The sequence below is a fragment of the Eucyclogobius newberryi genome, unplaced genomic scaffold (assembly GCF_026437365.1).
Source record: "Eucyclogobius newberryi isolate DKJ021-1_F unplaced genomic scaffold, fEucNew1.0.hap1 SCAF_10, whole genome shotgun sequence".
Classification (NCBI taxonomy): Eukaryota; Metazoa; Chordata; class Actinopteri; order Gobiiformes; family Gobiidae; genus Eucyclogobius; species Eucyclogobius newberryi.
In genome coordinates, this window is record NW_027315724.1 from 14015004 (window position 1) to 14037464 (window position 22461).

The window sequence follows — 22461 nt, forward strand, 5'->3', positions numbered from 1 at the left end:
GTCGCACGTGCAAAAAGACAGCTTGACAAAAATGCTTGCCAAACACTAAAACTTGTGACACGTCATATAAAAAAAGACAGATCTCCCCAGTGTCCTCTGACCACGGTCAGGGGACTGAAACCGGAACGGTTTAGAAATACTATACCGACTGAAACCGGAACGGTTTAGAAATACCATTGTACATGTTTTTAGCAGTAGGGGAAGCTTGAGTCACCAAAATTGTAAAAACGGGGGAAAAACGGGCATACTGTTTATTAAATATCTTCATTCTCTTTAAATGACTTAAAAGTGTATTCTAACCTGTCAAATGCACATTAAAGAGCAAAGTTCACCATACAATTCAAAACTAATTCAACTCATGGCGATTCAACGATTTATTTTGATATAATTTTTTTATCATAAGGCTGAGCAAAAAATACATGTCTGTTTGCTGTAACCCGACCGCCCCAGGAAAAAAAAATAGCATTTTGTCAAAATTATGCCAATATTTTTTTTTTTTTGCCTTATCTCGCCGCCTCCTCGCCGACCGTTTTTTTTTTTTTTTTCAAAAAAGCTCTGTGTTGAATAATTATGTATCACTGGAACTCGCTAGAAATATTTTAAGGCTGTGGCTGCAGAGCCGCGGTGCGGTCAAATAGCCCAGCAGTTTCAGGAACCGCGGCACTGCCATATAGCCTCATGGCTAACCCTAACCCTAACCTTAACCCTTACCTTAACCCGGCGCGGTCTATAAGGGCGCGCTCAAATAGCGCAGCATTTTCAGGAGCCGTGGCACAAAATAACATGGCAGTTTTGGCCGCGCGCCGCAGCTCTGTAGACACTCCCATATTTTAAAGTCGGAAATGAAATGAAAATGAAATTTAACACAAAAGAGAACGAGATGTTCTCCGTCATTGACTGTTTAAGTCTGACCCCTGGCGGTCACTGTGGGTCACTGCCAGAATAAAAAAATGGCAACGATTTGGATATTTTTTTTGCCTTCAAAGTAAAAAAAAAAAAGATAATTATACCGACCCGACCCACTTGAAAAATGTTGGGTCGGGTTACAGCAACCATACAATTTATTTGGGGCAGCCTAACTGTAGAAGAGACGCTTTGTGTATGTTACAATCTAGTGACAACAGTGAGTTAACACAGCTATAAAGAAATCAAAATTATATTTGTGCATGTTCAAAGGTTGAATTGAGGATTTTTTACAGATTTGAGATGATGCAAACTCACCCCCTCCCTCCTGCTCTTTTCGAGAGGTTACCTACCACCAAAGCCTGAGCACGAGCAGGTGAGAGATGCTACATGTGTATTTGTTTTGTGTCTCCAGTCAAATCAATTTAGTATTTTTCAGATACTCTGCAATTTTACAAAAAACTGATTGAAAAGTGAAAGCTTGTTGAAGTTAGAATAAGCAGACGAGAGGTACGTCACAAGAGGATCCATAAGGGGCCGGTGCAGAGAGATCTGGGTGGCAGTCGATGGCCGGGGCCTCGGCGACCAGATCTCCGGACACAGAGACTAACTCTGGGGACATGGAACATCACCTCGCTGGGGAGGAAAGAGCCTGAGCTTGTGCGGGAGGTTGAGCGGTATCGACTAGATATAGTCAGCCTCACCTCCACGCACAGTTTGGGCTCTGGAACCCATCTCCTCGAGAGGGGCTGGACGCTCCACTTCTCTGGTGTTGCCCGTGGGGAGAGGCGGCGGGCTGGTGTGAGCTTGGTGGACGAGAGGGTCGCGTCCTTACGCCTTCGGGTTGGAGACAGGTCTCTCACTGTTGTGTCGGCCTACAGGCAGAACAGCAGTGCAGAGTACCCGGCCTTCTTGGAGTCCTTGGGAGGGGTACTGGACAGTGACACCTGGAAAGAGGTGATGGAGATGAACCCAATCTGAATCCGAGCGGTGTTCAGTTATTGGACTTCTGTTCTAGCCAGGGATTGTCCATAACAAACACCATGTTCAAGTACAAGGATGTCCCTCAGTGCATGTGGCACCAGGACACTCTAGGCCAGAGATCAATGATCGACTTTGTGGTCGTGTCACCTGACCTCAGGCCTCGGGTGAAGAGAGGGGCAGAGCTGTCAACTGATCACCACCTGGTGGTGAGTTGGATACGTTGGCGGAGGACAAAGCCGGAAAGACTTGGCAGACCCAAGCGCATCGTAAGGGTTTGTTGGGAATGTCTTGCAGAGCCCTCTGTCAGTATGGTCTTCAACTCACACCTCCGGGAGAGCTTCTCCCAGATCCCGGGGGAGGCTGGAGAAATTGAGTCTGAGTGGACCATGTTCTTGACCTCCATTGTCAATGCGGCTGCTCGGAACTGTGGTTGCAAGGTCGTGGTGGCATGCGCACTCACCCCCGTGCGGAAGCAGAGAAAAGCCTCATGTTTTAATGTGAACAAAATGTGGCTCCCGCCACAAGAACAGTTTCTTTCCCTCTGCCTTTGGACTCATGAACACTTCGTAAACACTTTAACAATAATTTCATCACTCACTGGGCTGTTCACTTTCTGCACTACACTAATTCAACTGTAAGTTTGTGAACATATTAAGCCGATTTTTAATTTGTATTATTTATTGTTATTTTTATTCCATAGCAGATTTAAATTGTTTCTCTTTTGACTTATTAATTGTTCATTGTTTTATGTTGCACCGAATCACCAAGACAAAGGTTATTTTCAAAGGAAGTCTGGGAGTCCCAGCTTTGGACTGCTGCCGCGGCGACCTGACCCTGGATAAGCGGAAGAAGATGGATGGATATAGTGCCTTTCATGACACCCCAAGCGCTTCACAGTGCATTTATTCATTCAGTCTGTATTAAGCTACTGTTATAACCACAAGTACATTGGGGCAGACTGAGAGAAGCGAGGCTGTCAATCTGCCATCAGTCCCTCCAACCACCATGTGTGTGAAGTGTTTGTCCAAGGACAACGAGCAGTCTCCAATCAAGGTACTAAATCCCAGTTTTGAAGCTATTCAAAGATCCCCGATCTTTCCAAAGGTTCTTTCCAAATAGGCCCTCAACTGACATTGAGGTGGATGCCTTGAACAGTCTCCAAAATGCAATGTTTGCCAAACTATTTCCGTCTTTTTGAAGTTTTATGTAGGCTCTTGCTTCACAAGTGAATTTGCTACACAATATCTCAAACATTATCATAATAAACTTTAGCGGAAGTATTTTCTAAAATTGGGCACAGACTAACAAATGTGTATATGTACAAGTACATAACATATATATATATATATATATATATATATATATATATATATATATATATATATATATATATATATATATGCTGTAGAAGATGTGATGGGGTTTGAAGAAATGGTGCAAAGCAGAAATGTTGATAAGGTTGTCTATATAAGTGTGATATGAAAAGCTTTATTCTTTTAGGATAGACTAGGATGACGAAACCTGGACCCCAGAGATAGAGACACAATCTTAGTCATCCTCTGAGGAAGAAGAGACATGGGAGTTTTCTTCAGACTCAGACAGTGAAGACCCAGGCTCTGCTCCTGGTATTTGCCTCAGGTAGATGTAGATAACTCAACTCACATTTAAAATACAGCCATGGATATAAAGGTGCCGCGCCCAAATGTGAACACTAAAAGAACTACCAAGTACCTGGGGGAAGAACAATTGTGAGAACAATATCTTCCCCCCCACTTGAACAAAGTGCTAAATGGTTTAGCACACTTCCTCAAAGTTCATTGTGTGTGTGTGTGTGTGTGTGTGTGTAAGAAAAGATAAAATTAAAAGAAATTTCATTGATGCAATGCAGGTAGATACAGAGGTAGATACAGAAGAAAAGAACGGATCACTTATAGGAAGTTTTAAAAACACTCTCAGTAGAAGATCTCCTATAAACAAAAACTCGCATAGACAAAACCTCCCATTACCCAACAAGGGATGGAGGGAAAAAAATAATAAAGATGAAAATAAATAAATACATAAATACCAATGCATGTGATCACGACAGTAATTGCACATGAATATGTGTCACGACGGCACATGGATTGCACATGAATTGCACATGAATTTCACAGTAATTGCACATGAATCACGACAGTAATTGCACATATGACGGAATTGCACATGGTTAGGTCAGTATTGCGAGTGTTCAGGACTGACAGTGTATTATAAACTCTGACAGCAGCAGGAAGGAAAGACCTGTGAATCCTCTCCTTCACACAGCGAGGGTGGATCAGTCTCTCACTGAAGTGTCCTGCAGGGGGTGGCACTCATGGTCCAGCATAGATGTGAATCTAGCCAGGACCCCACCTCCTACACCAAGTCCAGAGCGCAGCCCAGGACGGAGCTGGACTTCTTGATGACTTTGTCCAGCCTCTTCCTCTCCCTCTCTGTGATGCTGCTGCTCCAGCAGGCCACACCGCACAGGAGGGCTGATGCCACCACAGAGTCGTAGAAGGTCTTCAGGAGTGGCCCTGTCACTCCAAGAGACCTGAGTCTTCTCAGGAGGTAGAGCCGACTCTGGCTCTTCCTGTACAGTGCGTCTGTGTTATGAGTCCAGTCCAGTTTGTGGTTCAGATGAACACCCAGGTACTTGTACTTGAGTCCACTCTCTCAATGTCCCTTCCCTGGATGTTCACTGGTAAGGGGGCAGTGGGGTGGCGTCTGCGGAAATCCACCACCATCTCCTTGGTCTTCCCCGTGTTGATGAGGAGGTGGTTCCGCTGACACCAGTCCACAAAGTCCTGCGCCAGTCCCTTGTACTCCGCATCATCGTCGTCCGTGATGAGTCCGATGATGGCAGAGTCATCAGAGAACTTCTGCAGGACACAGCTGTCCGTGTCGTGTCTGAAGTCTGCAGTGTAAAGGGTGAAGAGAAAGGGCGCGAGGACAGTGCCCTGGGGTGCCCCCACACTGCAGGTCCGAGTGTTAGACACAGTCCCGTGCTCTCACAAACTGGGGTCGGTCTGTGAGGTAGTCCAGGATCCACTCTGCCAGGTCATACTCCACACCAGCAGTCTCCAGCTTGTCCCTCAGGAGCAGCAGCTGGATGGTGTTGAAGGCGCTGGAAAGATCGAAGAACAGGATCCTTACAGAGCTGCAAGGCTTTTCCAGGTGAGAGAGAGAGCGGTGCAGCAGGGAGATGACGGCGTCCTCCACTCCGATGCCAGGCCGATATGCAAACTGCAGCGGGTCCATGGCTGAACTCACGGTGGAGCGGAGGTGGTCCAGGATCAGCCGCTCCAGTGTCTTCATCAGGTGGGACATGAGGGCCACTGGCCTGAAGCTGTTGAGGTCTTTGGTGCGCGGTTTCTTGGGCACAGGTACCAGACAGAAGGTATTCCAGACCTGTGGTACCACCCTCAGCTTCAGGCTCATGTTGAAGACATGCTCCATAACTCCACACAGTTCATGTGTGCAGGACTTAAGGAGCCTGGGGCTGATGCCGTCAGGTCCTGCTGCCTTCCTCACTTTAATCCTCTTCAGCTCACTCCTCACCTGTGCTGCTGTGACAGTCAGTGGTTGGCAGGGGGACTGTGTGCTGGGGGGATGGGTGAGTCCAGGCGAAGTGGGGAGCTGATGGTCCGGGGCAGAGAGGCGAAGAGGAACAGATGCAGGGCATTGTCCAGCTGTGGAAGAGGGAGCATGCAGCTGTGCAGGGGGTGGGGCAGGTGACCGATGATTAAATCTCAAGAAGTGAGCATTTAAATCATTCACCCACTGTAGATCCCCCTCTGTCTGGGCAGGGGGAATTTAGAAGCCCGAGATGGTTTTCAGGCTTCTCCACACTCCCTGAATGTTCTTCTGCTGCAGCTGCTCCTCCATTCTCCTCTTGTAGCCGGCTTCAACCTGCCTGATCTTCCTCCTCAGCTCTTTCTGCACAGTCCTCAGCTCCTCCTTGTTCCCTGACCTGAAGGCTCTCTTCTTCTCCTTCAGCAGAGCCTTCAGTTAACGGTTAATCCATGGCTTGTTGTTTGGAAAACACTGCACCGTCCGGGAGGGAACAATGTTCTCAAAACAGAAGTTGATGTAGTCCGTGATGCGCTCTGTGATGGTGTTGATGTCCTCCCCATGTGGGTCATAAAGCTCAGTCCAGACAGTGGTGCTGAAGCAGTCCCTCAGAGCCTCCTCGCTCTCAGCAGACCACATTCTCACCTCATGGGACACCACAGGCTGCCTGCACACAATGGGTTCATACACAGGCCTCAGATGTACAAGGTTGTGGTCCGAGCTGCCCAGGGGAGGGAGGGGGGAAAAAGAATAAGCCTCTTTGGTGTTGGCAAAACACAAGTCCAATGTTCTATTGTTTCTGGTGGGGCAGGTAACATACTGGGTGTATGTTGGTAGAACAGAAGAGGGAGAAGCGTGGTTAAAGTCACCAGAGACGAGGAAGAGAGCCTGTGGGTGCTGTGTTTGCAGCCTACAAGTGCAGGAGAGCAGTGCTTCACAAGCATATTCAGCATTGTGTGTGTGTGGACTGGAATTATGTATCTGTTCCATTACAGGACCTGTGGACTGGAGTTCTACATCATGTCACTGGTGTACATGAGTGATACATGTGTCATACACCAAATCCATTGGAGGAGGAATGAAGGTGAGTTAGGTGTCTTTTTTCGTACCCTTGGGTAAATTGGTTTGCAATGATTAAGAGACATCAAACATACATGTACACAGTATAAAATACAGGCATAATAGATTGATAAAATCTAAAAATATTAGCAAGAATAAGGAGTGGATTTGGCAGCGCACTATCTACTCCAGCAAATTGTTTTTGGCGCAAGCTGGCTGAAGAGCATTATAATGTTCTGGTACACTTTTCAGCTAAAATTGAGAAATCAGTCCAATTCAACACTTTTTTGTTTTTAAATGTCGTTTTCTCAAACTTTATATATTTTTTAATAGATCCACGGCAGAGCTTGAGTCCATCCACAACCATATTCTCATGTATGCCTCCAAACGCTTATGTCTATCTCGCGTGAGTCGGTTCTCCAGGTTTCTCCTTTTTCCCAAAGGGGTTTTGTAGTTTTTTCCTGGCCGAGAAATTTGTGACAAATAAGTGGACAAATGTCACAAATTGCCAAGTCCCTAGAAACATTGTTTAATCTATTTTTTACTGTCACAACTCGAGGCCACTGCTGTGTTGTGATTTTGACTGTTAAAAAAGAAAATTGAATTGAATAGCATCTCCATGATTGTTGACACTGGTGGTTGTGGTCTGGCCCATCGTGTGTGTGGTAGCGGAGTAGATGTCATTGTACTCAGTGGGAAAGTTCACTTTCTACATGAACTAGTTCAGTTCATAGTTCATAATTCAAAATTTTGAACTAAGTTCACAGCTCAAAAATGAACTAGTTTTTTTTTTTCAATATTATGTATATTATTTCCACAGCCCATATACAACAGTAGGCAGCAATTATTTTATTAGTTTAATGCTGAAACTATGTGTCAGATTTCATCTTCATATCCAATTTTGAATCCTTACCCAATCAGGATTTACATACACATTGAAGGCAAGGCAAGTTCAACACTTCATGTTGATCAAGTTTAGACTTGGTTTAGACCTGGTTTAGTACTGGTTTAGTCCTGGTTTGGACTTGGTTTAGACCTGGTTTAGTTCTGGTTTAGACCTGGTTTAGACCTGATTCAGACCTGGTTTAGTCCTGGTTTAGTCCTGGTTTAGACCTGGTTTAGACCTGGTTTAGACCTGGTTTAGACCTGGTTTAGTCCTGGTTTAGACCTGGTTTAGTCCTGGGTTGGACCTGGGTTGGACCTGGTTTAGAGTTCCTTCTGAACATCACTCCATGGAAGTGCAAGGCCTGTGATGTGGCTCTCGATGTCATTTTGGTCGTTTTGAGAACTAACACAAATAGAAAAACGCCTGAGGATTTACCTACTTTTTATTGTAAATAGTTGTTTACTGCTTGTATATATCACAAGAATACTTTTATATATTCATATTTGCACCTTGTGGTTCAGTTAGAACCTTTTTAAATGATTGGTTGAGCATGTTTGAGGGTTTTACAATGAAAAAAACATAATTTTTCTAGACGGACTTTGTGTTTTCTGTGTGTGTTTAGGTCCAGTATGTTGAAATAGTATGTCAAAGTGAAAAACGAACTAACTAATCATATAGGTTAGGTTGTGCTGAAAAAATATACCCAACATTGGTCTGGTAAACATTTCTTAATGTAGTATATCAGGGCAAAATTGAAGGCACCCAAAAACGGCCAAAAAAGCTCCGGACCCCGAAGGGTTAAACTAATCTGTCCAATCAACACTTCTCATGAAATAATGGTTCTTGAAGAACCAAACAGGAACATCTTGCAGTGGCGCGTGCGAGCTTATAGTTGGGGCATCCTTGTTTACTACTTGATTAAGACTACTTGCATTTTTCTGGCATCTGTAGGAATTAATAAGCATTTAATATTGTAATGCATTAATATACCTTTCAGTGTTATTGCAGACTGGACACACACACACACACGCACACGCACACACACTGCACATTCTTGCTCTATCTGCTTGGTCTGTCTCTGCTCCCCCTACCAGCTTCTCTGTCTGGGTCAAGGGTCGCATCTCACGACCATATTAGGAAGTGGAAGGTACAGCCTAGTACCAAGAGGTGCCAGAGAAGATCCACCTTCTTATGAATATTCAAATTCTTTGTCCTGTGTGTGAGAGGCCCCCAGATGAGGAGCAGACGTCTGATGGGAACTTGTGAGGGACAGGACATGCGTTTTTAATCTGTTAGTTTTGTAATCGTAGGGAATAAATACTTTTATTTTAACGACCATAATCTTGTCTTGTTATTCTCAGTAATTAGAACCAACACATCCATTCAAGCTTTAAAACTCAAGGTTCTCCACTGCATTACACAGATCACATATCACATTTTAATATCCAGTACAACCAGGGTGAGCAGCAGCACTAGCAGTACAGCACTGACACAGGCGATGAGCACTACTGCAGAGGGACCTTGGCTGGACGGGTCGAGTGAGGAGTTTAACGACCCAAATGTAGACAGTTCAAATATCTCCTGCAGCTCCGTGTGGCCGATCTCACCCATGGGGATCACTGATACGTAATAGTAGAGTCTGACGATGGAGAGGCCATTTGAAAAGATCTCACATTGGTACGTGCCCTGGTTTTGTGAAGTTGTGGAGGGGATGGAAAAGACCATGTCTACTCCAGCGGTCACCTCTGTGAACTTCTCCAACTCTCTAGTATTAAATATTTCTGCAAACCTCCACACAGCCATGAATTCATTGGGCAAGTCAAACGGCACTTTGCACGGCATGCGGATCCTGCTTCTCTCGATTACCTTAATTTCAATAACTGGGCAGTCAAGGTCAAAGTCACATGACTCATAACTGCACTTAGCGCAATCGTACGCAAAGCCATCACCCTGGGAACCACATGGGGGGTAGCATGCCACTCTAGGGAGGTTTGAGACTTCTACAACAAACCTGTCTGCCGCTGTTCTCAATATCTGATCATACACAGAGTCATTAGTCCAATTTTTAGAAACGAATAAACTGATCGGCTTGATCAGTTGAATCAGTTTTTCCCCCAGAGCCGTATGATAGTCTTTAGAGACTCTAGCCGCCTGAAGCAAACTCTGGTTTCTGAAAATCTTCTTCACAAGTCTGTAGCATTCCGGAGGACTATTTATTCCATTTTTCTCAATCACATACTTCTCGCAGAGGACGTCTCTTAACTTTTTATCAATAAAGCAGTCAAAGCAGCTCAGAGTGTAGCCAAACAGCAAACTAATGCACACCACCGATCCTAAAACAGACGGAGACATTTTTGTTCTTCTTGTTGTTTCTTTTAATGGCAGCTTGCCGCCGACCGACAAGATTGTTGTTGTTGTTTTATGTTGTTGTTGTTTTATGGCGGTTGACATCCAAGTGTTGCATTACCGCCAGACTTTATTCCTTAGACTGTGTCGTAGTCCTAACAGTTCTTCCAGTGATTTGACTTCCAGTGCTTCGACAAAGCCCAAGAGATCATGAAATGTCTTTGTTATTGTATCCTACAGAAGTTCTTCTTCCCCTCAGACTTTGTCATAGTCTTCATTTTTCAGAGTCTGACCAGCTTTATTCCAGGGTTGACGCTTCTTCATCTTCCTCTCCTTCTTTGATGTTAGGCTTCATTCTTTAGGCTTTGATATATCCACTGATGTCGTTGCTTGGCAGCCGTGTATCTACGAGACTGGGCGAGGACAGGGGACCACCCCCACCTCCAGTTCTTCACTCTGACCACTCTGATTCCCCAAAAGTAGACCTGCGTCACTCCGACTCCCACTTAGCGCTTTTAGACGGTTTTCTATTTCTGCCCATTCAAGCTCTTTTGTTCCAAGGAATCTTCCTGCAGCTTTAGCAATGATCCTGATCCTTTCAGTTCTGCTTTTAGTTTGAGCAGCACAGTTTGCAACATCCACCATAAAGAGTACAAAATCCTCCCTATCCACAAGCAAGGTATCCTCACCAATTCTGGAGCCTCCACACCTGGAACCTTCACACTTCTTGGGAGCAACGCTGGCTTCTCTCACTTCGCTCTGGCTGGGAGCAGCGCTGGCTCCTCTCTCTGTATTTACTATAACCTCGTTACTTGAAACTTTCTTGACTCCATCCGCATAGGATATACCTTGAGAGACCTTAATTTTCGGCACCTCAGCAGCTCTATGGCGGTTGGTATCCAAGTTGTTGTTGTTGTTGTTGTTGTTGTTTTATGGCGGTTGGCATCCGAGTGTTGCATTACCGCCAGACTTTATTCCTTAGACTGTTGTTGTTGCTGTTGTTATTGTTTTATGGGAGTCGACAGCCGAGTGTCGCATTACCGCCAGACTTTATTCCCCAGACTTTGTCGTAGTCCTAAAAGTTGTTGTTGTTGTTGTTGTTGTTGTTGTTGTTGTTGTTTTATGGCGGTTGGCATCCGAGTGTTGCATTACCGCCAGACTTTATTCCTCAGACTTTTCGTAGTCCTCAGACTCTGTCGTGGTCCGTTGTTGTTGTTGTTGTTGTTGTTGTTTTATGGCGGTTGGCATCCGAGTGTTGCATTACCGCCAGACTTTATTCATCAGACGTTTCGTAGTCCTCAGACTCTGTCGTAGTCCGTAAAAGTACTCCTCCCTAAAAGTTGTTCTTCCAGTCCAAGTGTTGTTGTTGTTGTTGTTGTTGTTGTTGTTTTATGGCAGTTGGCATCCAAGTGTTGCATTACCGCCAGACTTTATTCCTCAGACTCTGTCGTAGTCCTTAAAAGTACTCCTTCCATTGCGGTGTTTTATGGCGGCTGTTGTTGTTGTTGTTGTTGTTTTATGGCGGTTGGCATCCGAGTGTTGCATTACCGCCAGACTTTATTCCTTAGACTGTTGTTGTTGTTGTTGTTGTTGTTTTATGGCGGTTGGCATCCGAGTGTTGCATTACCGCCAGACTTTATTCCTCAGACTTTTCGTACTCCTCAGACTCTGTCGTAGTCCGTAAAAGTACTCCTTCCATTGCTTTGGTGTTACAAAGCCCATGAGGTCATGATATGTCTTTGTGACTAGAATAGTTGTTGTTTCAGAGACCAACCGGCTTTATTCCAGGGAGACTCCTCTTCATCTTCCTCTCCCTCTCTGACGCTCGGTGCTTTGGAAATACAAAGCCCATGAGGTCATGGGACGTCTTTGTTGTTTTACAAAGCCCATGAGGTCATGGGACGTCTTTGTCGTTTTATCCTTTAGAAGTCCTTCTTCCATCACTTTGGCGTTCCTAGGCCCATGAAGTCAAAGCGCGTTAGGACATCCTCTTGCTCCTCATCCTCGGCTCAGTCTCCAACACCCCCCACCTCTATAAACGTTTACCCAGCCCTGTGCTACATAAGTAAGCAACCACAGCCTGACACAAACCCTGTGACTGGATCGCCAGAACATTCCGCAGATTGAACTCCCGCCCATTATTCCGAAACCACAAGGCCAACCCGGCCCTTTCTCTATCATAAGCCTCACAGCAAATCAGCACATGCTCGACAGTCTCCGGCACCCGACAGTGACCACACAGACCGGTCGGATGTTTGCCTATCCTACTCAGTGACCAATTGAGTCCAGTATGGCCAATCCTCATGCGGGCGAAGGCCCTTTCCTCCCACGCGTTCCTGCCCATAGACCCGCAAGGACCCACACTACCCTGTATGTGATAGAGATGCCGTCCAGTAACACAGTGTCTCCAAAATTCCTGCCAAAGGCCAACCACATGACTCTTGATAACGGGCTTGATTTCAGATTTGCTTAACTCAACCGCCACTTCAATTGATGGCCGCCTAAGGGAACGTTTGGCCAGTGTATCAGCCATTTCGTTACCATCCACCCCCACATGCGCAGGGACCCAAATGAAGGAAACCCTCACATCCTTCCTGGACAGGGAGAGCATCAGACAGAAGATGCCATTCAACACATCTTTCTGGTGGTAAGTGTTGTTGTTGTTGTTGTTTTATGGCGGTTGGCATCCAAGTGTTGCATTACCGCCAGACTTTATTCCTCAGACTTTGTCGTAGTCCTCAGACTCTGTCGTAGTCCGTAAAAGTACTCCTTCCATTGCTTTGGTGTTACAAAGCCCATGAGGTCATGATATGTCTTTGTGACTAGAATAGTTGTTGTTGTTTCAGAGACCAACCGGCTTTATTCCAGGGAGACTTAATATTTCCACTGATGTCGCTGCTTGGTAGCCGTGCGTCTACGAGACTGGACGAGGACAGGAGACCACCCCCACCCCCATCTCGTCACTCTGATCACTCTGACTCCCCAAAAGCAGACCCCCATCACTCCGACTCCCATTTAGCGCCTTTAGCCTGTTTTCTATATCTGCCCAATCAAGCTCCTTTGTTCCAAGGAATCTCCCTGCAGCTTTAGCAATGATCCTGATCCTTTCAGTTCTGCTTTGAGTCTGAGCAGCACAGTTTACAACATCCACCATAAAGAGTACAAAATCCTCTCTATCCACAACCAGGGTATTCTCATTAATTCTGGAACCTGCACACTTGGGACCTCCACTCTTGAAACCTTCACACTTCTTGGGAGCCATGCTGGCCTTTCTCATTTCGCCCTGGCTGGGAGCAGCGCTGGCTCCTCTCTCTGTATTTACTCTAAACTCGTTACTTGAAACTTTCTTGACTGCATCTGCATAGGATATATCTTGAGAGACCTTTATTTTCTGCACCTCAGCAGCTCTTTTGCTAAACCTGCATCCCCCGTAGGCAGAGCTATGTTCTTCCCCACAGTTACAGCACTTCAGTTTTGCACCCACGTCACACTTCCCATACTCATGATCTCCTGCACATTTACCACATCTTTGCTTCCCTCTACAGACCGCTGCAATATGCCCAAAGCGCTGGCACTTAAAGCAACGCAGGGGCGGCGGAACATATGGCCTGACGCTATAGCACATGTACCCAATGAACACCTTACTAGGTAGGCACCTCCCTTCAAGTGTTACCATTACCGACAAGCTGTCACATCTTACCCCAAACCGGGTCACCTTCAAACGCCTAGCGTCCACCACCGTAACTCCAGTCAAATTCTCCTTAACTTCATCCACAGACGTCGCCGTAGGGACACCTACGATAACTCCTCTGACCGTGTTTCTTTCAGCATCAGACACAAGAATGTCCTTTCCACCCAGACGTTTAGTGTTGTTGCCAGTCCAAGTGTTACATTACCGCCAGACTTTATTCCTTAGACTTTATCCAATAGACTCCATTCTTCAGTTCTCATTCTACTCCTTTGGTGTTTCAAAGCCCATGAGTTCAAAGCACAGGATTTGCAAGCCCACAAATTCCAAGCACATTAGTACTTTTACGGACTACGACAGAGTCTGAGGACTACGACAAAGTCTGAGGAATAAAGTCTGGCGGTAATGCAACACTTGGATGCCAACCGCCATAAAACAACAACAACAACAACAACATTAGATCATCCTCTTCCTCCTCATCCTCAGCACGTCCCTCAACACACCCCAACTCTATAAACGTCTACCAACTCTGTGTTATAAAAGTAAGCAGCTAAAGCCCTACACAAACCCTGTGACTGGAATGTAAGAATATTCTGCAGATTGAATTCCTGCCTATTATTCTGAAACCACAAGGCCAACCCGGTCCATTCGCTTTCATAGGCCGCAATCAGCACGTGCGCGACAGTCTCTGGGACTTGACAGTGATTATACAGACCGGTCGGATGTTTGCCTATCCTACTCAGTGACCAATTGAGTCCAGTATGACCGATCCTCATGTGAGCAAAGGCCCTTTCCTCCTCTGCATGGACCAACACTACCCTGTATTTGATAGAGATGCCGGCCAGTATCATCAAGTGAAATTATACTGGTTTTCTGTTGTGTTTATTGTGATATGTTTAATAGGTTGAACAGTCTGCGGACATTATCTGTGGCGTGTTTATTTTTTTATGAAAGCTGTCTGATCTGGATGAATGATTATTATATATACTGTTTCGCTAGTGCTTTGGTGATAATTTTCAAGTCAGTATTCAATAGTGAGAGAGGTTGGTAGCTAGAGGGAAGAGATAGATCTTTGTTTGGTTTCAACAGTAAAGTCATGGCTGCTGCATTCATATGTGTGGGTATGGTGGAAGAGGTTTTAATTTCTATAGTTACTCTGTTGAATAGTGGTGCTAATATGTCCCAAAAGTGTCTGTAGAATTCGGCTGGGAGTCCATCTGGCCCGGGTGATTTGTTGCCCGGAATTTTATTGAGTGCATTGGTGAGTTCATTGAGGCTAAGAGGTGCGTCTAGAATGTCTGTTTGTTCTTTAGTTAATTTGGGTAAAGTCACATTGTCTAAGAAGGCGTCTATTTCCAGCTGTGTTGGTTGGTGAGTGGGGGAAAAAGAGTTTGATGTAAAAATTCTGAAAAATTTTGTTTATATCCTGTGGGTCTTGATTAATGTTTCCTGCAGAGTCCAAAATGGATGGGATGAATTTTTTTTCTTTTTTGTGTTGGAGTAGGTTTGCCAAATATTTACTATTGTTGAATAATACTGTTGAATTTGGAATTGTGATTTTTTTTCTGAATGATATCGTCAAGTTGTGTTTTTCTTTTGGTTCACTGGGGTGCTGGGATATTTCATTTGTTAAATGTTTTGTTCCAATGTGTTTTCCAGTTGCTGTTGCTGTTTTTTCTTGTGTGATGAGTATGAAATGATTTTACCTCTGATTACGGCTTTCAAAGTTTCCCATAGTAGTGAAGGAGAGGTTTTTGGAGAGTCGTTCATCTCCAGAAAGAATGCCCACTCTCGCCTTATGAGGGTTGTAAAGTTGGGGTCTTCAAGCAGTGATGCATTGAGTTGCCATGTGTTTGAAGTTTTGGTATATGTGACTGACCGCGGCTAAACCAGTTACAAGTCTACCCGGAGACATTTTGAGTTATTCACGGATTCTGAAAGTGGGAATTCAAAGCTGTTCAATGGTGTCTCACTCATGCACATCTGATCATATTTGAGTAAGTTGTGGTCATTTGAATGTATACAACTCTCAAAACCTTTCACTGAGAAAACTGCCTCTAAAGATTCTCACCTAACTGAGCCCAGAGTCACAGGGGGGGCTCATTTGCATCTCATTGGGATAAGGCCTTCCCCCTGTCACACTGACAGCACCTCCCCCTACAGCTGTCACTAAAGACTCAAGAGGAGTGTTGTTATTGATGTGAACTGGACTTGAATCAGAATTAGAAGTAACTATATTAAAATGGAAATACTTGGATTACAAAAGGCCCTGAATAGAATCAAAGATTCAGAATCAGAATAGGGTTCATTGCCATTTGTCGATAAACAGAATTTGCAGGTGATTCAGTGCAACACAAACAACAAAAGAAAAGATAAGATAGCCTTTATTGTCCACACATGGGGACATTTCGGTGTTACAACGCAGTAGATACAAGGGAAAAGGACAGATAACTTATAAGAAGTTTAAAAAACACTCTTAATAGAAGAACTCTTATAAACAGATGCCAGGCCGGTATACGGTGTAGACCAGTGTAGACCGGGTTTAGCTCTCTCTTCCCGCTTTCCTGCCCATGGATCTGCATAGACCAACACTACTTTGTATCTGATACAGATGCCGTCCAGTATCACAACGATTCCAATAATCCTGCCCAGGTTTAAACATATGACTCTCAATAATAGGGTTGATTTCAAGTTGAGTTATTTCAACCATCACATCAATTGATGGCAGTTTTTACGGATATATTATCCAGCAAAGCAGCCATTTCATTACCATCCACCCCAACATGGGCAGGAACCCAAATGAAAGAGACCTTTACCTCTTTCCTAGACAGGGAGCGTGTCAAATAGAAGATGCTATATAGAATATCCTGTCTATCCTGAGGTGAAGAAAGATGGGACGTTAACTTCTTCTTAACCGCTATCTCAAGTTTAAGTATGAAAAAACAGTGCCTGTTCGTCCACTCTCAGGATCTTTAGATCCATCGGTATAAATAAACACATCATCAGAATGCATATCAATGAGCTCTTGAACAATGAACTGCAGTGCCTTTTTAGTTTTTCCTTTAATTTGTGATGTAAACTAATATCAACAGGACCGGGAAGAAACTTCCAAGGAGCTATAGTTGACAAACCCACTGAAGGGTTCAAGTTAAGATCACTCAATCCAGCAAGTTGGGATAATGCATTTCCTACCCAGCTAAAACAACAATAGTCAGCCTCATGATGTTCCAAACATTCTTTAAAAATGTTCTGCACTTTATGTGTCCTTGCACATTTATTCAATAAGCTAAGATCAGCTTTAACCTCCTGGTCCGCAATGGCATTTCTTCCAATCCAACCTGCATTGCAGAGCCAGGGGAAGTCTTAAAAGCCTTACAACAGTAATGCTAGTCCTGGGCTTGTTCTACATCAAGTTTTAGCTGAAGACATGTAAACAATACAGCTATAATCAATAGTTACTCTCATAATAGCCCTGTAAAAATTCAGAAGCGACCTCCTGCTCCCCAGTCTAGGCCAGATAAACAAGGTAGCAAATGATTCAAGTTTTTTGCATTTATTTCCAACCTTATCAATGTTTTGTCGTCATTTGAGTTTTCATCAAAGATTACTCCAAAGAATCTCACTTCCCTGACCTGTTCAAAAACTTGCCCATATGATTTAAGAGAGACGTCCTTATGTCGATTATAAACACAAATCACTAGAGATTTATGAACAGACAGCTTACATCCCCACTTCAGGGTCCACTGTTCACCCTGTTCTATTGCTCTTTGTATTTTTTTCGTAATATATTGAATATTTCTGCCTCTCACACACTGCACTTTAGATAATGCTACTATCGGACTAGTAATTCGCAGTTTTAGACTACTACAGTAAGGAGCCACGTCATCATTGTATTTCACATAATTTCACGGGAAATATTCCAGTCTAACATGCATCATTCAGAAAGTCTGTCGATGTCCAGTCGCCGTCTCATTCTCGTCTCATCATTCTCCGACGAGGCGTCAGGCTCAAATATATGAGGCAACAGCTGCTGGACCTGTTCTTCAACTGGATGCTGTTCGTCATCCGTTGAAATCCGCTCACTTGACGAGGATTCATTTGTATTTTGGTCACTCTCGCTGTCCACTTCAGTGCAAATAATCTCAGTGTTGGCTAGGCAATGTTCCGGTGTAACGTCACATTTCAGGGTTAGGTGAAGGCAAAAAGACGGCAGCAGAGTGCCTGCGTGATGTCACGCAGGCACTATATGTTCTTGTATTTCACGTGTAGTACGTGTGCTATTACTTTTGACATTTGAACAACTTGTACTTTTTGCAGAATTGTCGAATTTTCAAAAGTATTTTTTCCCCATTTAAATGAATTGGGCATTGAGTGTGGAATTCTTTAGACTTTATTCTTTAGGCTTTATTCTTTAGAATTTTGTGACGGAGCCAGTCGAGCGAGAGCGAGAGAGAGAGAGAGAGAGAGGGGGGGAGGGTGAGGGAGAGAGGTAGACTTTATTCTTTAGGCTTTATTCAGGGAGGGAGGGAGTGAGAGAGAGGGAGGGAGGGAGAGGGGGAGCGGTATTCTTTAGGCTTTATTCTTTAGTAGTTTGGGATCTCTGTCAACAACAGGTAAGATTATCTTGTGTTTTATATACATCGATGCAATATATATACTCTAATTATATAATTGTATACTGAACGTGATTATGTAAAAATAATCACGTTTATTCGTGATTATAAATAAAGAGACTTTATTCTTCGCCCGTCCAGAGGCAGGAAAATAAAGAGGAGGAACTACACAAATGGAGTGAGACTACAAGAATAAAGCCTAAAGAATAAAGTCTAAGAGAGAGAGAGAGAGAGAGGGGGAGGGAGGGAGAGGGGGGGAGAGAGAGGGGTAGAGGGGGGTAGAGGGAGGGGGAGATGGGGGTAGAGGGAGAGACGCAGACACTCCAGCGATGGCTTCAGCCATTGCAGATTTTCTAGTTTTAAATAATAGTTTACTTTTTTATCAATAGTATCTGAACATATTAAGACCTGGATACTAACGGCCAACGAGGACTTGAAAGAACAATTACAAATGACTTTGCAGCCCACCTTTAACCTCCCAATCTCGCTAGTACTTTTGTGACCATTTACAACTTTATTAGAAATGGCATATAATTATTGTGCTTAACTCCACTCGTGCGCTTAATCATCCCCCAGACACCACCAAGTCATGTTCCTCTTCAAATTTTGGAACAGTACTACCTCCAATAGGTTCCTTTGGCTGTCCTTACAGTTCTTCACAACTGCATGAGCTTTCTTGTATTCAGTAAGATAAGATAAGATAAGATATTCCTTTATTGTCCCACATGGGGAAATTTCATTGAGGGTATCCATAGTGTGGTGATCCTTTATCATCTTAAATGCCTTATTTCCAATAGCTTTATCAGATGATTAATTCCACCATGGCACACGTTTCTTATGGCCATCACCTTTACTTTTTGGGATCGTGTTTTTTGCTGCCTGTGTGATGAGACTATTGCATTATTTCAGGGATGTCCAAACCTTTTTCACCGAGGGCCACATTTTGAAACTTGTATCAGTTTCCCTTTGGAAAGCCTCCCAATTTGCACTTTTCTGCAACTTCCACTTTTGGATCTTTGTCCCTCTGTCCACATTGCTTTCCACAAAGCTTTCAATTTAACTTCAGTGTGTATGGGATAGAGATCGCTTCCAAACGACAAACTATTAAAAACTTTCCAACTGTTGATGCCTGCTATTTCCTTGGACATAAGCGTAAGATCTGTTGCACTTAACATATTGTGAACAATATTGTACAGGGTTCCTCGCCCATCATTCAGACAAACCAAATCTCTATGACCACCAACCCATTTGTATATGTACTTTTACCGCCCCACAAAGTACTGTGTGCATTAAAATCTCCACACCAAATGGTTGCCAATACATCCTTGCCAATACAATTCAAATTATTTAGTGTTAGCTCATCACACGGGTTATAAAAGTTTACTACAATGACAATATCATTACTAAACCAAATTCTAATAGCCATAGCTTCTAGAGTTTTACTCACATTGGCAACAATGTAATTAAGGCCATTTTGAATAAACAAAGCTACACCTCCACCTCTGCTCCCTGCCATTCCTTACACCTGTATATCCTTGAATTATAAAATCCCCTCAAGGTTGTAACATTGTCTAAGAACAAATAACATGAGGTTTATCTTGTAAAGTAGAAACAAAATGCTTAAATTCTTGGCCAATAGCATTTCATTGCAACACACTTAATTTTTTTACTCTGACTCCTAGCATGTTTTCTATTTCTGCCCAATTAAGCTCTTTTGTTCCAAAGTACCGTATTTTACGGACTATAAGGCGCACCTTTTTTCATAGATTTGGTCAGGGTGCGACCTATATTCCAGCGACTTATTTGTGAAAATATTTGTTATTTTGACACTGTTCCCTCTGTTCAAGGGACGCTCAAACAGGCTTCCCCAGGGAAGGTGGACCGGAAGGTGTGTTCCAAATACAGAGGGCTCACACTCCTCAGCCTCCACGGTAAGGTCTATTCCAAGGTACTGGAGAGGAGAATCCGACCGATACTCGAACCTCGGATTCAGGAGGAGCAGAGTGGTTTTCGTCCCGGTCGTGGAACACTGAACGAGCTCTATACTCTCCATCGGGTGCTCGAGGGCTCATGGGAGTGTGCCCAACCAGTCCACATGTGCTTTGTGGATCTGGAGAAGGCGTGCGACCATGTCCCTCGGGGTGTCCTTTGGGGGGTGCTCCGGGAGTACGGGGTCCGGGGCCCTTTGCTCAGGGCTGTCTGGTCCCTGTATGACCGGAGTACAAGCTTTGTTCGCATTCTGGTAGTAAGTCAGACCTGTTCCCAGTGCATGTTGGACTGCCCTTTGTCACCGGTTCTGTTCATAGTTTTTATGGACAGAATGTCTAGGCGCAGTCAAGGGTCGGAGGATGTCAGGTTTGGGGACCAAAGGATCTCATCTCTGCTCTTTGCAGACGAGGTTGTTCTGATGGCTCCATCAAACCCGGACCTGCAGCATGCACTGGGACGGTTTGCAGCTGAGTGTGAAGCGACTGGGATGAGAATCAGCACCTCTAAATCCGAGGCCATGGTTCTCAACCGGAGAAAGGTGGCTTACCCTCTTCAGGTGGGTGGGGAGTCCTTGCCCCAAGTGGAGGAGTTCAAGTATCTCGGGGTCTTGTTCACGAGTGAGGGAAGGATGGAGCGTGAGATTGACAGGCGGATCGGTGCAGCGGCTACAGTGATGCGGTCGCTGCATCAGTGGTAAAAAAGGAGCTGAGTCTCAATTTACCGGTCAATCTACGTTCCTACCCTCACCTATGGTCATGAGCTTTGAGTAATGACCGAAAGGACAAGATCACGGATACAAGTGGTCGAAAGGAGTTTTCTCCGCCGGGTCGCTGGGCGCTCCCTTAGAGATAGGGTGAGGAGCTCGGCCACATGGGGAGCTCGGAGTAGAGCCGCTGCTCCTCCACGTCAAGAGGAGTCAGCTGAGGTGGCTCCGTTCCGGTTGCCTCCTGGGCACCTCACTGGGGAGGTGTTTCGGGCTTGTCCCACCGAGAAGAGGCCCCGAGGAAGACCCAGGACACACTGGAGGGACTATGTCTCTCGGCTGGCCTGGGAACGCCTCAGGATCCCCTCAGAGGAGTTGGAAGACTTCCTCCTCTGGGGAGGAGGAAGTCTGGGAGTCCCTACTTAGAGTGCTGCCCCCGTGACCCGGCCCCGGATACAGCGGAAGAAAATGGATGGATGGATTTTCACACTGACAACCGCACGAGGGAGTTCTAGGCTCTAAGCGGCACTTCCTCTACCTCCGTAGTTTGGGGAGTTGTTTAGAAGTGACACAGAATTCAATGGATTTAGTGATTTGGGGTAATACTGATGCTTTGGTAAACTTGATAGCATGTTCTTTATGCTATAGTCATCTGAATAACTGTTAATATGTTACGTTAACATACCAAACACTTACGACAGTTGTCTGTGTGTTAGATTAGAGGACATGGTGAATATGTGTACGTATGCAGTTATTATCTTAAATTGCATTTCAAGATGAAATATCTGTTCTTGGTCTTGGATTTTATCAAATAAATTCCTCCCCCCCCAAAAAAAAGGGTGCACGGTGGCAAAGGCGGTTAGCGCTCTTGCATCCCAAGAAGGAGATCATGGGTTTGATTCCCGGACCAGACCAACATCACATGATCTCTCTGGGTGGAGTCTGCATGTTCTCCCCGTGTTACCGTGGGTTCTCTCCGGGTTCTCTGGCTTCCTCCCACCGTCCAAAGACATGCATGTGTTAGGCAAAATTGGTGACTCTAAATTGGCCCTAGTAAATGAATGTGAGAATGAATGGCTGTCTGTAATGTCTATGTCTATGTGTTGGCCCTGCGACGAGTTGGCCACTGTCCAGGATGTACCCCAAAGTCACTGGGATAGGCTCCAGTCCCCCACGACCCCGAAAGGGAACAAGCAGTAGAAAACGGATGGATCGATGGAAATTTCCCCCAAAAATGTGACTTATACTCCAGTGCGACTTGTTGTTAAATGTTACCTCTTCTCTATTATGAATTTTTTGGCTGGTGTGACTTATACTCCGGTGTGACTTATACTTTGGTGAGACTTATAGTCCGGAAAATATGACACTTTCTTGCAGCTTTAGAAATTATCTTTTAAGTTCTCTATTAAGTTTGAGCAGCACAGTTAATAACATCCACTATAAACAGAACAAAATCCTTCCTATCCACAACCAAGGTATTCTCAGTAATCTTGGAACCTTCACATTTGGAGGCTTCACACTTGGGAGCTTCACACTGGCAGTGAGCAACGCTGGATACTCTCACTTTGCTCTGGCTGTGAGCATCCCTGGCATCTCTTACTGTAACTACTTACCTTGAGATACTTTAACTTTCTGCACCTCAGCAGCCATTTTGCTAACTTCACATCCCCTGTAGGCAGAGCTATGTCCTTTCCCACAGTTA

General features: G+C 44.6%; 1 protein-coding gene across 1 annotated transcript; it reads right to left on the minus strand.

Moving 5' to 3' along the window:
• Positions 1-8851: 8851 nt before the first annotated feature.
• Positions 8852-22409, minus strand: spaca6 (sperm acrosome associated 6). The gene is made up of 2 exons (XM_072459107.1): positions 22373-22409; positions 8852-9753 (listed from the first exon to the last, which is right to left on the minus strand). Exons 1-2 carry the CDS (start codon positions 22407-22409, stop codon positions 8852-8854), a joined length of 939 nt encoding a protein of 312 aa, XP_072315208.1.
• Between the last annotated feature and the right edge of the window lie 52 nt (positions 22410-22461).